This window comes from Poecile atricapillus, chromosome 13 (assembly GCF_030490865.1).
Source record: "Poecile atricapillus isolate bPoeAtr1 chromosome 13, bPoeAtr1.hap1, whole genome shotgun sequence".
NCBI lineage: Eukaryota > Metazoa > Chordata > Aves > Passeriformes > Paridae > Poecile > Poecile atricapillus.
This window is the reverse complement of record NC_081261.1, coordinates 8044602-8061191: the sequence shown is the minus strand read 5'-3', so window position 1 is coordinate 8061191 and position 16590 is coordinate 8044602. Positions and strand designations below refer to the sequence as shown.

The window sequence follows — 16590 nt, the reverse complement described above, 5'->3', positions numbered from 1 at the left end:
ACAGGAGCAGGCTGCTCGGCCACTTCACATTCCCAGGACTGAACCTCTGCCCAAATCCTGCTTATTCGTGCAGGTTCCTCAGGATCTCAGCTGTGACAGCTGCTGGATCAATACCTGTAGGGATAGAATGAGTCCGGATGGTGCCCATGGGATAAAGGCAATTTCTCTCTTTCCACCTTTTTCTGAGGAAAATGGAAGCAAATACCAGTCAGCAACTGAAGGTGTTAGCTCCAACATTAGAGAATAATTCCATGATAGATGAACACCTGCATGACTGAGAATCTATATTGTGTCGGTGATCAAGGTCACATTTGCAACTTCAGCTGCCTTTGTCCTTTCTCCCACCCCCTGGGTAAGGACCAACATAACACAGCTCTGGCACAAAAGCAAAACTGAGAACTCCAGTAGGAACATAAAGGATGTATTTATTGTCAAACATAGAGCATCAAAATAAGCAGGCAAATGTCATAGTAACCAACAAAATACAGGAGAATACCTTGTGAATTCAACAGATTTCAGTTTCTGGCATCTTCAGAAAGGGATTTTTTTATTTGGCTGACAGGAAACCACAAAGCACAGCTGTCCTATAATTGGAGCAATCAGACACATACAGGGACAATATAGGCAAAAAACTGGTTGTAAATAGATCTGTATTTCTAAGCATTTCATACTTTTATTCTTCATTATTTGAGGGTTTGGGCTCTATTTGTTTCCTTATCCTAGCAGTCACAAGATTTTTAGGTCTTGGTACTATAGGGACCTGTTTCCAAATGTTTATTATCTGCGCTGGCAACAGTGTTCCACTGAGAGGATAAACAATTCACTTAAAGTTTGATGTTACAGACAAATTACTTCTGTTTCTCATAATTACTCAAATTGGGGAAGCAAGTTTTTTCATGAAACAAATTATGAAATTGCTTGTTTGTTTAGTATTAGCCAAGCATACTCTTATTTTAGAATTATGAAAATTACTCTGTTTTCTTCATTATAGCCAGTCAATCCATAAGATACAAAGCTTGAAGTTAACAAGTACAGCTCTTTGAAGAAAATTAAAAAGGCCCACATCCCCAAAAAGAATTTAGTTGCTTCATAAAAGGCAATAGTGTAGGCTTAACCCATTGCCTGTGGAAGAGCACTCTTGTGAAATTCTTCAACAGAACACATGAAAGTTTGAGGAAAATTACAGAAATTTGCATACCTTTAAGAGCAGAAGAACACAGAAAAACTCCTAAGGTGAGCTGTTCCAACTAAGTACCTTTATTGCAAACATATGTTGGAAGACAACCTTAGTCCTTGACTAAAATACATCTTCATGTTATTTATAGTCGCTGAGCTTTTTGCCACCAAGATGGGAAAGGTGCATTGAATGTACCTTCAAATGAGTCCTTCAAATTATATTCTGACAAAATACATCAGACTTAAGTGAATCATCTTCAAGAACAACCTCAGCTGGGTGATTTAATCAGCAATTAAAATTCCAAAGTTGCTAATACGCCTCCAGTAATTGTTTTCTTCATTATATCCAAGTACCTCCCTTCATTTAGAGTTTATGCTAAAAAATTGCTGGAACACAACCCTTGGCTTCGCAAAGCACAGGCCAGGGGGATTTAATTTGGTAATCCACACTGCTGTAAATGATTTTGTTCTCCCACAGAGCCAAACCAAGAAAAACATGGACAACAGCAATAAGTCACACCCACTCAGAATATTCTTTTTTTTTCTTATCACCCAATGCCAAAAATTTATTGTGTAATTGTACATTCACTTTGTCAGTAGAGGAGGTACTAGAACCACTACATCCTGGTTAAGTGTAAGGTTATTTATCCTATGAGGACACAAGTAGTTAAGACAAATGCATTTACTTTAGATAGTATTGGTTATATAGTCAAAGGACACACCAAAAATGACAATACACAGCTGTAACTTGCAACGTGTGAGATGGTTTCCACCAAGCTCTCACTGCCGATGCTCTTACTGAGAGATGCGATATTGTAGTTTAGGTTTATTAGGATTGTGTTCAACCAGCCAGTCAGCAAGCCAAATCTGTGAACAAAAAACCCAAAACCCAAATGTTTTAAGCTTTCTGTTGCTTTCAATTAAGTGCATAGGAGAATATTAAAAACATTATTTGAAACCTCTTCTCCAGATATTCTTCTACTGTGCTGCAAAATTAAGACCTTTCAGAAAAAAATGGACATGCAGATGACCTGTTTTTTAAAAATATTCTTTTAAATCTTCACTGCTCATATTGCTTTTGAACCATGCACAATGACTTTTAGAAGACAACTTATCCTGGCATTATCTTTCTGAAAGTGTAAGACCATTAGAGCCATACTTCAAATAATTCAGCCAGCTTTGTTTTGGAATGCAGCTGTACAATATGCATGAAACTGCTTAATGAAATATTACTGTTGATAACATTTAGAGATACCTCATCAAGGAATCATTCACTAAGAGTGCCTGCCTTCTGCACTGAAATCACCTTACAATACCTAAAACTTAAAACCAAAACATGGTTACTTTTTGAAATTCATCTTGTTAGTTTTCCAGCATGATGTACTTAAATGAGAATGTGGAGGGCAGGAATGCCTTGAATCCTAATTCCATCTGCCAGTCTGGGCCTGGCCTTAGGCAAATTAACCTTTTGCCTCGATTTCTCCACTTGTAAAGCAAAGTTTTTAACACATCCTTATTTACTTCACAAAGCTGTTGACAACTGGTTTTTGGAATGCTGAGAACAACAAATTTCATACCACACTGTGAAGAGCTGACAGAGCAGCAGACAAGGAAGGTAAGCAACACTCTGCTTTAACTACCAGGTATAGAAAGGGTGGTTTGCAAAGGGAGAGCCAAGCAGAGCACTAGGACAGGTAAGAACCCAAGACAGAAAAGGAAAACAAACAAACAAAATATCCCAAAACACAAAACCCCTTAGGAAAACTACTGTGGAAAGAAACAAATCCTCAAATCGTTTGAACCAAATAAATTTATCCTGTATTACTTAAGGAACTTCCTGAGACAACCTCTGTGCGGACAGCAAGTATTTCTGAGTGCACAGATACTTTCTGATGCCATCTCCAAAAGGAAAGGAAAGAAGAAAAGGATACTGGAAAAAACAAAACATTCCAACAGTCTCCCTATAAGCACCTAGCAGATAACAAACTGAAAAGCAATAGGCAATATCTACTTCTGAAGCAGTATCAAATCAACATTATTTTCCTTCTGTTACAAGGTCACAGACACTATGGACAACAAAGAAGGTGCAACAGAATGTTTTTAGCAAAGCTACTGATGCTGCTTCATGCAGCTTTTTTACAAGAAAGGAAGGAAAGTATTGTCTCAATGAAGTTACCGTTAGATTCTTCATAATTGACTAGAAAACTGTACTAAGAATGCAGATTAAGTGGAAGCCAAAACAATGAGTTAGAAAGATGGGACTTGCAACAAAAAAAAAAAACAACCAGTATTTAATAAAGAGAAGACTGAAGGAAAATACTCTTCAAATATGCAATAAGTTGCTGAAAAAAAACCCCAGAGTGATATATTACATTGTCTCCAATGTCTTCTGAGGATAGTAAAAGGGGAAAAGAAAGGTAATGGGCTTAAAATTGGAGCCAGGAGATTTAGGCTATCTTTTAGTGAAAGCTTTTAACAAGTATAATTAAGCACTGAAACAGATTGCCTGGGGAGACTGTAGATTCTCCATCATTTAGAGTGCTAAACCACAGGCCAGACACACATTTGTTAGGAATAGATACAACTGTTTTGGCTTTTGGGCAAAGGAATGGACTTCATCTCTGTTTTCTAGATTTCTATGGTAACAGTGCCAGACATACAGATAAAGTAAACAGGTTATACAGCTAGAACAATCAATGTACATTAAATGTGGCCTCATGTATATCACATAGTTCATAGGAACACCCCAAGTGATTTTTAAGGTTTTTTTTTCTGAAAAGTGTCCTTTAGAAAAATGCAATGTTGATTATCAACGTGATAATGATGTAAAATCCACCACAACTGCCGGCAAGTTGTCACACAGATTAATTATCTGCATGCTTAAATAAGTACTGAAACTTTAAGAACACAAAGATACATTTACCATGTTTTTCCAGATGTAAGAAAACTGATTTTGTTTAAGGACTTAAAACACACCCTTGTTTCATCTCTAACAAACAAATCAACTTCTTGAAACATTAGCTGACAGCTAAAACAGTACAGCTCTTCACCAACAGCATCGTTCTCCTATGAACAGGGACTTTACTAAAAGCAAGTAACTGCATCCCAAAGCTGCCAGCAGCGCTGGGACACTGCACATACCATGGGGTCTGCTGGCTTCTCTTTGCACAGGGCAGTGAGTCCTGCCAGCAGCGTGGGCTTCACATACAGGTTCAGGTAATCCCGAGCTCTTTGTCCAGTGGGAACTGGCTCCAAGATTGCTGCAGGGAGGAACCAAAGGTGTTAGAAAGCAGCCTCTAGAGTGATTAAACCCAGCCTTCTTTCAAAGGCTGTTTATATGTGAGCTGCTGTTTTCCTTAGTAAGTTAATGATACACCATGGTTTTATAGCTTCTCCCATAAAGGCAAAGAAACTCCCTAAACTTCTTTACAATGTTCCCAAGCTAATTTTACTAATTATAGTCTATTATGAAAGGGGAAGAAATCAGATCATCTGGGGAAAACCTCAATCCTTGAACAAGCATTTGGGGTAAAAGAGAAAAAAGTGTATCCCATGTTTAGCACTTTCTTCTTCCAGTGTGAAGCTGGTTTCTGAAGATGCTAAAATCTCACCTTTAGTCTTGCTGTTTGTCAGGGTGGGGAGAAGAGACATGGTTTACACAATAGGTAAGGTCTGTAAGGAACTGCAACATCTTTTATTAAACTCGTTGATACAGCTGACAAAAAGTATCACTAGACACCATTGTCCAGCAGTTTCACTTGCACCTTTCTGTCAAAGAGCAAAATACTGTTATATTACAAAACAGATATCCTCTTGCAGACTTTCCAGGTTCTAAGGCCCCTTTCTCTGGCACTTAACTTTGGAATTACACTATCATGTGAGCATCCAGCTGCTTTTGAATAGTAATTACTCAGCCTGAATCCAAGAAAAGAGTCAGTCTTCTCAAGTCAACAGGAGTCTCCAAGGCTGACAGAGTCAGAAACACTTGCTGGAATGTAATAGCTTCCTATTTCTTCTCATTTACCAGCTTTGACTGCTCCAGTTCCCAGAGCAGAGTTTGAAAAGTGGAAGCAATCTCTATAAATACACTGGCTCTTCAGATAGATTTTTGGTAAGCCTTTCATAGCAGAAAATATCAGCTTATACATAAAGAGACCCACAATCCTGTAAAGCAAACAAACCCAACCTCTCATAAATCAGTTGTATCTGGAGTCAGAGCAGGACAGGGAAGACCTTCATCCTCCCCAGGACTGGCAATGAACCAACTGTACCATTTTACCTTCTGGAAATATGAATCGAATTTCTTTCTCTGCTGAGGAGATGTTGAGGCTGCCGTGGAGTCCATTCCTCAGCTCATCAGTCCCATAGAGTGCTCTTAAGCTGAAAACAAGGGAAATAACTACTTGGAGGGCAACTGCAAATCCCTTCCAAGTCTCTGCAGCCTGAGAGCACAGAAAAGCAATAAATATGGAGAAATTAACAAGACATTGGCTTGATTTTGTTTTAAACATATGAAGTAGCTACATAAAAAATGTTCATACACTCAGCATTCCCCTTAAAATAGGTGAACTTTGAATACTAAAAAACAACAGTGAAAAGCTGTTGCATAAAACTGAAGAGACAAGAAGTCTGTGTCTGTACAAACAAATCACAAAACTGGTCTCAAATCAAAAGAATGACAAAATCCTACTGACTTGCCCAGGGCCAGTCAGTGAGTTACCTGTGAGGGTGAGTTATCCTAGCTCTTAGGCTGTTGGTTGGTCCAAGCAATTCCTTCCAGTATGACACTGCACAATTTCTAGCAAGTACCATAGCAACTATAGGACCAGAACTCATATAGGCTGTTAAATTAGGAAAAAACACTTTTCCAAATTGCTCTGCGTAGAAGTTGCTACATTGCTCAGGGCTTAACTGGAGCTTCCTTTTCTATAAAGTGTAAAGACAAAAAAAATAATTAAAATTGTTGCTATATTGAAACAGCTTAGAGCATTAAAAGGCAGGATAGAGTCCTTGAGTCATATCTCCAAGTGCAGAACACAGAGTAACTTCTGAAACTTCTCTGATTCACCAGATATGATCCTCCTTGAGATACAGAGTAACAAACAGCAAAAGTTTTCCAAGTTAATTACCGAAACAGGCCATTTGACCAAGATGTGATTTTAGCCCAGGCAAACTACATCATTTTCTAACTGCCAGGTGACAAAGCACTATACAGAAAAAGTGAAGAGCATTATAAGGGCAGGGTTTTATTACTCAGCTGCTACAGCATAATGTTCTACTTTCAAACAAGTTTCTCTCCAGCCCACACTGTTAATTATACAATTGTTCTATTTTTCATTCAGGGCTTTGTGAGTCTCCCAATAGCTGCCTAGCCTGCAGGTGGACAGGATCAGGACAACTTTGGGAAGTTATCAGTAACCATAGGGCAGTCAAGAAAAAGTTTCTGAAGTGCATTCTTCAAGCTCAAACTTATACAACACAAGAGTTCTATATACTCGGAGTCCTAATAATTTCAGTGCCAAAAGTCACTGCAGATATCAGAAAATTCTACTAATATATTACAATTAAATAAATAAACAATATATTTTGTCTCATCTACTGATACCTATTGAATCAATAGAAACATGGAATGGTTTTGGTTGAAAGGTGTCTTAAAAATCATCTTGTTTCAAACCCTCTACCAGAAACTGGGACACTGTCCACTGGACTAGGTTGCTCAAACCCCAAACCTGGCCTTCAATGCTTTCAGGGATGGGAAGACTACAACTTCTCTGGGCAACCCGTGCCACGGCCTCACCCTTATGGTGAAGACTTTTTTCCCAATATCCCATCTAACCCTGCCCTCTGGCAGTAGGAAGCCATTCTCTCCCTTGTCCTCCAAGTCCTTTTCCAAAGTCCCTCTCTAGCTCTCTGGAGCCCCTTTGGGCACTGGAAGGGGCTCTCAGGTCTCCCTGGTGCCTTTTGCTCTATCAGACAAACAACCCCAGCTCTCCCAGCCTCCCTTCAGAGCAGAGGGGCTCCAGCCCATGGAGAAGCTTTGTGACCTCTTCTGGAGTAGCTCCAAGAGATCCATAAATAAATAAACACAAATAATAAATACAAATAAATAAAACAACCAGAAAGGCTAAGGAGGAAGTGAAAAAAGCAAGATTTTACGGGGAGCAGGGGGAGGGGCCCCTGCCGCCCACAGGCGCGAGGGCGCAGCGCCCCCCAGCGGCCGCCCAGCCGGTTATATTTAAATATTCATCAGCTTATTTCAATATTTATAAAGTCTATTTACTGTAGAAACAATGGGAACAAAAAATTAGGCTGCAACTGGCCAGCTAGCGAATTCAATTAATTCCCTAATATCCACCTGCACACTGCACAAAATCTTGTGAGATCTGAATGGCACACTCCCCAAAGAGTTGCCTTGGAAAGTTCACACATCTGCTCCATACATTTGCTAAATCCGAGTTTATTAATTAAGTGTTTTCCTGTGGACAGAAAAATAGTTGATCTGCTATGTTCCACCCCATGCATCAAAAAGCATCTCCTTACAGAATCTGACAGAAATGTCTGATGACATGAAGAACATGATTTTTGAGCACACAAGCTTTTAGTTACTGGCTTGATTGCTAGAAGTTAAATATTTTCCTGACTTATTAACAGCTATTTTCTCTGGAACACAGTCTGTTACCTGAATAATGTGGAATCCTGATCGGAGAATGAGATCCTCTATTTCTTCTTCTTTATCAATGATGTCTGGTTTGATGATAGCCAGAGTTCTTTCCACATAAATCTGAGGTTCAGGCATTAAGACCTCCATTTTGGCTTCTAAATTAGAATTCACTTGCACTTTTTGTACTGCAATGACATCAGTACATGACATTTGGAGTTTGTCTACTGCAGTCACCTGCGGTGACACCATGTACTCCAGGGACAGAGAGGGTCACATCCACCTCACAAAATCCATGTGAGATGCTCTCTGCACTTGGTAGCACTCTGTAGTTCACATTCCCATTTTCAGTGCAGTGGCATTTTGTGGAAAATAAGGCAAAAATTTAATATTGTTATTCACTGAGTTGGACAATGTATGAGGAAAGACAGGCGTTATCACACACCTTGATGTGAGCTTCCTGTGCTCCCACATCCTCCATCCACCACGGGCTCCTTCAAACACCAAATCTGTATCCTCACACATGAGGACTGTGGTGTGGGACTAATGATGTGGAGCTGGTCCACCATAAGCCTCAATGGTTATTTAATTCCAGTATTTATGGGCTCCAGACAAAGTGCTGGTTTTCTGACTGAGCAGATGCACTGGCAAGCTGAGAGGTTGTGTTGTGAGTGGTGAAACCAGTGAGGGGTTTCCTACAGACCTGTGTCCATTTGTAACCTTCTTTTCATCACAGAATGGTTTGGGTTGGGAAGGACCCTAAAGACCATCCAGTTCCACCCTGCTATGGGCAGGGACACTTTCCACTATCCAAGGTTGCTCCAAGCCCTGTCCAACCTGGCCTGGCCTTGAACACTCACAGGGGTGCAGCAACTACAGCCTCACTGGACAACCTGTGCCAAGGCCTCACCATCCTCACAACCAAGAATGGCTTCCCAGTATCCCATCTAATCCTGCCCTCTGTCAGTGGGAAGCCATTCCCCTGTCCTTATCCCAAGTCCCTCTCCAGCTCTTTTGGAGCCCCTTTAGGCACTAGGAAGGGGGTCGAAAGTCTCCATGGAACCTTCTCTTTTCCAGGCTGAACACCCTCAGCTCTCTCAACCTTTTAGAGAGAATTGCGAGCCCAGAATGCTGCGGGGGATCCTGACAGAGCCTCAGAGAGCTGCACACAATGGCGCCTGTAGCCCTCCCCTCGCCCACCGCCCGCCGTGTCCCCAGGCTCCCAGCCCTGGCTCTCTCCATCTGCTCTGGACCAGACCCAGACACGCACAGCCGGCCTAGCTGCAAAAACCTGCTCCCTGCTGCAAGGTCCGCTCGTAACCCCCCAAATCCACCTGCCTTGCGGCCCGGCCAGGCTTTGCTATCCCGGCCTCCGGGACTCCGCCGGACCCGCCGCCGTTGCCGCGCGATGGCGGGGCCGGCCCCAGGCACAAGATGGCGCCCGCGGGCCTCGGCGGGGCGGGTTAAAGATGGCGGCAGCGAGCGGCGCCGTGATGGCGGCGGGAGAGGAGGGCGCCTCACGGACCGGGAGTGCCGCGGGCTCCGCGCACTCAAGGGGCGACCGTGGCTCCCCTGGGATGGGCTCTGCGTGTGGTGCGGGAGCAAAGGGGGGAGTGACGTGATCTCCGGGGCTTATTCAAAAATCTCATTTCTCCCACCCAATAAAAGCTTTGTGTCGGTTTCACCTCACGCTCAGAACTGCTGAGGGAGCCATGCGCTCACAGCAAACGCTCATGAAGCGACGTAGCGCGATTTATTGGCGGGATGAAAAAAAAAATAAATAAAGGAAAAGACAGCAGCCCCTCCAGGTGATTTATGAGTGTTTGCGGGGAGGTTTCCTGGGGACGCGCCTGAGCAGCGGCGGCGGCGCGGCAGCTCCCGGCACACCCGCAGCACTGACCCGAACCACAGCTCTCTAATGGTGGTTCTCAGCACTGCGAGAGAATCACAGCGGCTACCCGGTGCCATTTCACATTTATGACAAAAATATGTAGAGACAATTATGCAGATGCGGCGATGAAGCAAAATCTTCACCGTTTTGTGCATTAAACCATGATGAGCTGGGCATGAAGCAGAGCTGGGGAGCCGCATTCTCTGGCGATTTTTCCCTATTTTTACCCCCGTGGTGACAATGCGTTTGCTCCCTACACATCCCTTACTTCCCCGGCTCTCTGGGGGCAGTCAGCTTGTAGGAATTGGCTGTCCAGTATCCACTGTCCATCCAACATGACCCGTAGTGCCCGGGGTGGCCCGGGGTCACCTCCCGTCCTTGTTTACCGGCGCTCCCGGGATGGAGCCGGGCCAGCTGGCCCCGCGCTATCGGGGTGTGGGCTGCTGAACGGCCCCGATAACTCCGCCGCCCTGCTCCTCTTTCACCCTATGCCTCGTCCCCTCTCCTCGCCGTGTTCTCATAAAACTCTGGGATTTGAAGTGCTGGAAGACCTGGGGCGTGCAGCTGAGTTCAGACAAAACTGGACATGGCACTCAAACCCTTAAGGTGACACTGACAAAGGGACAGAGAGAAAACACAGGTTTGCAGGCTTTAAATTTTAATGGTATCAGACTGAAAGTAGAGGCAAAGGAGAAAAGATAAAAAAACCCCAAGGATTTGGAGCCAGAGGTACTGACACTATGTGCACTGGTTAGGTGAGGAAATAGCAAATTTACAGCAAAAGCTGTAAGAGAAACCCATTTTGCCTTAATTTTTTTCATGAGTAATATGAATAATATAAATACAGAAACAAGAAATAAAAATATGCACTTATTTCCTTGCAGCCAATTTCCTTGCAACCAAACAACTGACGTTGTTATGCATATACCTTAAAAAGTACAGGTTCCAAGTGCACAAGACAAATTCGGATATAGGTTTTCCTTCACCAACATAGGCACGTGGCATTGTTTCTTTAACAGAAATACCTTATCCAATATTTCATTTGAAGACACAGTAAACACTGCAACTTCACAGAGATAATGGATAAACATGTTTTATTTTTTAAGAAATGCTGATAGAAAGAGTTCACCAGTTTTTTAGTTTAGTTCAGAGTTAATTCAGCAAGTAATTTCTTTTCAAAGTCAATGAGCACAAGTCTGACAGCCCTTGCTTAAATTTAGCAGTTCAAAGGCTTCCTCTGCCTGCATGAACACTTCAGAATTATTATTACATAAGAAATGTTGAATTTAATATCCGTGTTTCACTGTTAATGTGAATCTCTTGCAGTTCCTTTATTGTGTGGATTTTTTTCCCAGCCACCCGGGACATAAATCCCAAAGCATCTTCCTGTGCACCCTGAGGCTGCAGTTTGGCTGGGAGCAGGGCCCTGTGCAGCTCCCTGCCCAGCACGGCTCCTCGGGCTGTGTCACAATTTCTCCTGCTCGCTGTTTCCAGAAGCATTTCTGGAGGGCGGAGATGGTCTAATTTTAGTAGTGGGAGAATCCTCCTCTCTCCAATGAGCGAGCGGCTGCATCTGGAGCTGCAGCCAATTACCCGGGTTTCCTCCTGCTGCACTTCCCACGATGGTTTAATAATGCAGAAGCACAAATTTAAAGTGGCCCCACATGTTAAGAGAAAATAACATTATGTGCTCCTTAACAAAGCTGTTCTACAGTAGTAGAATCTCAAAGGTTTCCTCTAAAAGCCTTGGATCCCATAAACCTGACCTTAACATAATGTGTTAATATCAGTGTGTTTATTTTCTTTGTAGTGTTTGAAATAATATTTCTGATAACTAAAAGGCTGGTCTGAAGCATCTTCCCTAACTTCTGTAGGCCAGGGATGTGCTTTTAGGAAAAGAAACAAAAACAAGAACAAAAAAATTATACTAAAACAAAAGAGAAAAACCAAACCAAAACAAAAATCCAAACCAAAACAAACAAAAAGGAAAATTATAATTACAATGCAATAAGCCATTGTGGTTCTGAACACTTCTCAGGGCATAGCCTGTCTGCTGTATCTTATCTGTTAAGCGGTTTAACAAGCCTTAGGTGTCTCACTTATTTTTAGCTGGCATGGAATATAACACCAAAAGATTGTGGCTGCAGGTGCATTTACATCCTAGCAACACCAGATAAGTAACATTTTAAGGAAAAATATTAATTCAGACCTTCGTCCTCTGATAGTGCAAGAAGGTGCAAAAACTAATGTCTTGTAGACTGTTAAAAAGGAAGGAAAGAAAAACAGAATTATGAAAATAAGCAAAGAAAAGTGAAACAGATAATACCAACTAGTAAAATTGATTAAAAATGAAGCTTGCACATCTTTTAGCTTTGTTTGCATTTTGATGATTAAGTAGAGAAAAATGTGTTTGCTCCAGTGGCAATGTTCTAACTACACACTAACCAAATATGCAACTTTCATCCACCATGAGCTCTCTTTCTTTTATTTCTTTTCATGAACTTTCTTACCTACCCACAGCACCAGCTTACCTTTCCTGCTTGCTCCACCCATGCTTGCTCTTGCAGGGCAGAGTATGTGACGGAAATCCACTGATCAAGGCAACTTCCTCTCCCACACGCCTGCTCTCTCCTCCATTTCTGCCTTCTCACAACTACACAATTCTTCTGCAGCTCATCTGCACACTTGTAATCCCAGTGAGCTTTTCATTGCTGGTGCTTAACCCTTGTCAAGCCTTCCTGTCTGTTTTCCTCTACTTGCTATCTCACCATTTTCTGTAAAGATAAAAGTGATAAAATATTCTCTTCATGCTTCCTCTGTCTACAAGTCTCTAAGTGGCAATAACAAAAAGCTTATCAACATGTCTTCTGTAACTCCATCACTTGCCCTGATAACTTCACCCCATTTCATTTCCTGATCTTCCCCAACACTCACTCCTTCATTTGTTCACAGCTTTAGTCATTCAGTCTGCTCTGATTCCTAGCACCCACAGAGATAGGCTTGTCTCTTTTACCATTGAAAAAAAAAAAAAAAAGAAAAAAAAGCTTTTGGTGGAAGTGCCTCTAGTCACCTCACAAGTTCTTCCAGTCATGTATATTCATCTCTTGCTAGGTTCTATCCTAAATCCCCTTCAAACTTGATTTTGCTTCCTCCCATCTGAAAGCTCCTCAGTCCATCTTAAATCGATCTCTTGTTTGCCCTTCAGTCACATTTAGCATATCTAGCTCATGTCTTAGCTTAGTTTTTGCAGTTATTCTCACTTTTCACTTCTCCAGTCACTGTTTCAGCTTGGCTAGTCCCTTCTTCCCTTGTGCCTGTTTCCTTTTTCTGCAGGAACACTGATGAGCACTGTCTTTGGCTCTCCTCCCTTCCCACCTCAACACCCCAATGTACCTTTTGTTTCACCCTGTAAAGACATCCCCTGTTTCCTGTCAGCCCTACAACTGAATGCCACTATTGCCCTTTCAAATAAACACCTTCCTGCTTTATCCCACCTTGTTGCTCAGGATGAGTGCCTGTTGAACACCTGTAGAGGTTGGGGCTGACAACTTATTTATTATAAAGCTGTCCTCATCTATATACAGACATTCTACAGAAATACTGCATATTGATATCAGGCTATCACCTAAACTTTAGAGAAGAAACACTTGCATGTGTTTGCTGCTAGATTGTTCTACACAATGTTTAATATATTACTGGCTTGGATTATCCCTGAGGCCACCAAGCTCAGAGATAAGTAGTCACTGTGATCCTACCACAATGAAGAAATGCATGTATGAATAAACCAATAAAAATCTTTTATCTAAAAAACTAAAAGAGTCAATTGGTTAAATAAGGCTTTTTTTAAGAAATATTATCAATGCCTACTTAAAGACATCTTCTATTTATCTTAATTCCATGTAGCATAAGGAATCCTTTTTGCTATACTTATTTTGAGCCATTACATTCAGTCCCATCATGAAAATCTATGGGATTACTTGCATAGTTATTATTATTAATAAAATGTATTTATGTATGCTGTGCATAGACTAGCTCGGACAGAAGCTTCCTATAGTGTGGTGTCCAGTGCAGAGCAGGCAGTCTGTGACCTGAGATGTTTACAATCATCTTACACAAGACAGGCATAGGATGTGGGAAAAAGAGAAATTACACCAAGTTTCAAGGCAGTGGATGATATGTTGTTTCTCTCTTTTTTTTTTTTTTCTTTTTTAGAAAAGAAGCTAGAAAAATCAACAGAAGGGAAATAATGAGGAAATGGAGAGGATGACCTCTCCAGAAGAGGAAAAAGGAGGTAATGAAGAGAGGTATGGCACAAAACTCATATGGACAGACACCAAGGGGTAGGGCTCGGCATAAACTACAAGTTTGATAGAATAGCAGAATTAGACCCAAGATCAGAAAGCTCATAAGAAAGTAGAATTTCAGTCAGCACCATGAGTAAACATAGCAATTACAGGATTAAAGAATGGCAAACAATGATAGGTTTTCTTTTTCTCAGCAGTAAATGTGTCATATAAGGAGAATTACCACAGAAGGTATGTGTGTACTTTTCTTTGATTAACCACAGGCTTTGAGTGGGGAGTGAAAAGCAAGACCAAAACCCATGTCACAGCCCAGAGGAATTCTTTAAAATTTCCTGTGGCATGATGGGGCCTGATGAGACAAAAAATAATCACAATGACCCATATTCTCAAATTTCTCAGTCCTTGATGTCTAGATGGATAAAGAATGACTTTGTTAGTTGGGCCAGTTACAGCTCTCAAACCAGGCTGCTTAGCCAGTCTTCAACTGCATTGTTATCCTGCTCTTGGATATGGAACACAAAAGGTTTACTCAAACAGCCATTAACATGGGGCAACTGGGAATCACAGAGAGCCCTGCCAGCTGGGGCCTGCTGTTTGAAATTCCCAGGATGGGAGATGGAGAGGGACCTGACCAGGAGAAACGGGCAGCTGGAAATCAGCACGGGCATAAAGAAATCACTGTTAGGCAGAAACAGGAAAACACTTGACAAAGTGCTAGTGCTAGGGCAGGATGAGACAGGTTCAGCAAAGCAAAACAGAGAAGCGGAGAAATAAAAAGAGAAGAGAAAGTAAAGGGAAATGTATGTAGAAGTCCTGATGAGATGACCATCATTCACATTCTTAGCAAGACTTGATGAAATATAAAACAGATGTTAAGGGCAGTGAATCTTGCAAGAAAATGAAGTTATGACTACATAAACCAAAGCACTCAGGTTATGTCCATCAGCTGAGCCTGACAGACCTGTGCAAAGAGCTGCAAGTTTCAGTTTACTATCAGGTGCTGCTCTGCAAACTTGTAACTTCAGCACAGATATATTTCTACATTTCTGCCACAACTGCATACACAAAAGCCAGCAAAAAGAAGGTGGGCAGGGAACTAGGGCAATGGCATTCACCACTTCAGCTGTGCAACCTGCAAGCCTCAGTGTGGCCTTGGCTCCCTGTGACTTAAACAAATGTGTAGTATTTTCCCATTAGGCAGGCTATTAGCACAGGGTAAGGGAATGCACTTAGCTGACAGATAGTGGCTTAGATGGTTGTAATCACAAACCACATCTTTTTGGTACAGACCTGAGAGGTTTAAAATCTAAGCCCAAAGCTTCTTGAAAAATCACAAGCCCTCTTGCTGTAAGCTCCTGACATATCATAAATTATGATATCTTATAAAAAAAAATCTTTGCTTCTAATATTCTATTTAAAGTTCAATACAAGAAAACAATATAAATATATTCTCATAAGGATGAGCATCTCTATCAGCCAACATCTGCAACTGTCCTGAGGACATTACAACTTTCAAGTGTACTGGCCCTGCTCTTTCTACAGTTTTTACTGCCCTGACTTCATAGAACATTTTTTTACAAAGTTCAGCCTAAAGTTCTGGTTGAGAGTTTGTGCACAGCATACCCTACCCCATCAGTAGCCTAATGTAAGACTGGCATAGCTAAAGATGAATTCTGACCTACTGTATTTATGATAAGAAGTGTTCTAAAAGCAGCTCAGCTGAAGGACAGTTCATGATCCAGACCAGATCCCAGACCAGATCACTTAACAAAATGTTTCATCACTATTTCTATTCACAGGTGACTGTGGGCACTTCTGCGTTTTAACAGCAGATGAAAGTTGAGCCACGAGCCATATTTGACAGAGGGTGGAGCAATAACGTGTGCACTCATTACTGCAGTCAGTTAGGTAATAATTGTTACTTTTTGCCCACAAGCAAAGGGCTTAACTTTTAGGTTTTTTTTAAGAGGTGTAAGCTTTACCCGTATACGTAGAAGGCAAAATCTGCCCCTTTGCTATGGACAAATAAGACATTAGGAGCTGTATACCGTACAACGTCTGGTTACAAGGAGCAGGTATCTTCTGGACTTCTCACCCACAACTTTGCCAACAAGGTTGACATATCCTTGGGCAAAAGGAATTAAGGCCCGGGCACGTGCTCAGCGCTCCAGCTCCCCGAGTTATGTAATATCCAAATCTAAGTTTAAAAACAACAAACTCTGGCCCCTCTCGGTTGCAAAACCAGCAGGGCTGGAAACATTAAGCAAACCTCTCGTCCTGGAGTAACTGACTCAGCGCCCGTAACACACCTCGAGCTAAACCAGGGCGGCACTCTTAAGTAAATAGAGCGCTCCAGCCGCAGGGGGACTTTCCCGTGCGGAACCCGCGGGCCCGGGTCCGCCGCGGCCGAACTGTGGAGCGTGTTGGGAGCGGAGCCCCGGCTCCGATCCCGATCCCGATCCCGATCCCGATCCCGATCCCGATCCCGATCCCGCCCGGGGCTGTCCGGACCCCGCCGGCGACTCCCGATCCCGCCTCGCCCGCCTCTCCCAGCGCGGCCC

The 16590-nt window shown here is 42.3% G+C and overlaps 1 protein-coding gene and 1 long non-coding RNA gene across 5 annotated transcripts; one reads left to right on the top strand and one right to left on the bottom strand.

Annotated features, from left to right (window-relative positions):
- Nucleotides 1–406: 406 nt before the first annotated feature.
- Nucleotides 407–9290, bottom strand: NME5 (NME/NM23 family member 5). Of its 4 annotated transcripts, none has more exons than XM_058848928.1 (6): nt 9173–9290; nt 7856–8022; nt 5897–6102; nt 5456–5556; nt 4318–4436; nt 407–2043 (listed from the first exon to the last, which is right to left on the bottom strand). In XM_058848928.1, exons 2-6 carry the CDS (start codon nt 7982–7984, stop codon nt 1972–1974), a joined length of 627 nt encoding a protein of 208 aa, XP_058704911.1. In that variant the 5' UTR covers nt 7985–8022; nt 9173–9290; the 3' UTR covers nt 407–1971. The 4 variants fall into 4 exon arrangements, with proteins under 4 accessions (XP_058704911.1, XP_058704910.1, XP_058704912.1 ...); XM_058848927.1 differs by having other exon boundaries at nt 7856–8160; nt 9173–9256; XM_058848929.1 differs by having other exon boundaries at nt 9105–9219.
- An 803-nt stretch (nt 9291–10093) lies between these two features.
- Nucleotides 10094–16469, top strand: LOC131584128 (uncharacterized). The gene is made up of 3 exons (XR_009278661.1): nt 10094–10365; nt 13938–14029; nt 15829–16469. It is a non-coding gene; the product is annotated as an uncharacterized LOC131584128 (long non-coding RNA).
- The last annotated feature ends 121 nt before the right edge of the window (nt 16470–16590 follow it).

Excerpts from the sequence above, each read along its gene's own strand:
- NME5 (XM_058848927.1), bottom strand. The coding sequence starts at position 8,086 with ATGGTGTCACCGCAGGTGACTGCAGTAGACAAACTCCAAATGTCATGT. Across the intron at positions 6,103-7,855 it reads CAGGATTCCACATTATTCAG|AAAAGGAAGCTCCAGTTAAG; the intron begins GTAACAGACTGT and ends TACACTTTATAG. Across the intron at positions 4,437-5,455 it reads TCGATTCATATTTCCAGAAG|CAATCTTGGAGCCAGTTCCC; the intron begins GTAAAATGGTAC and ends TCCTCCCTGCAG.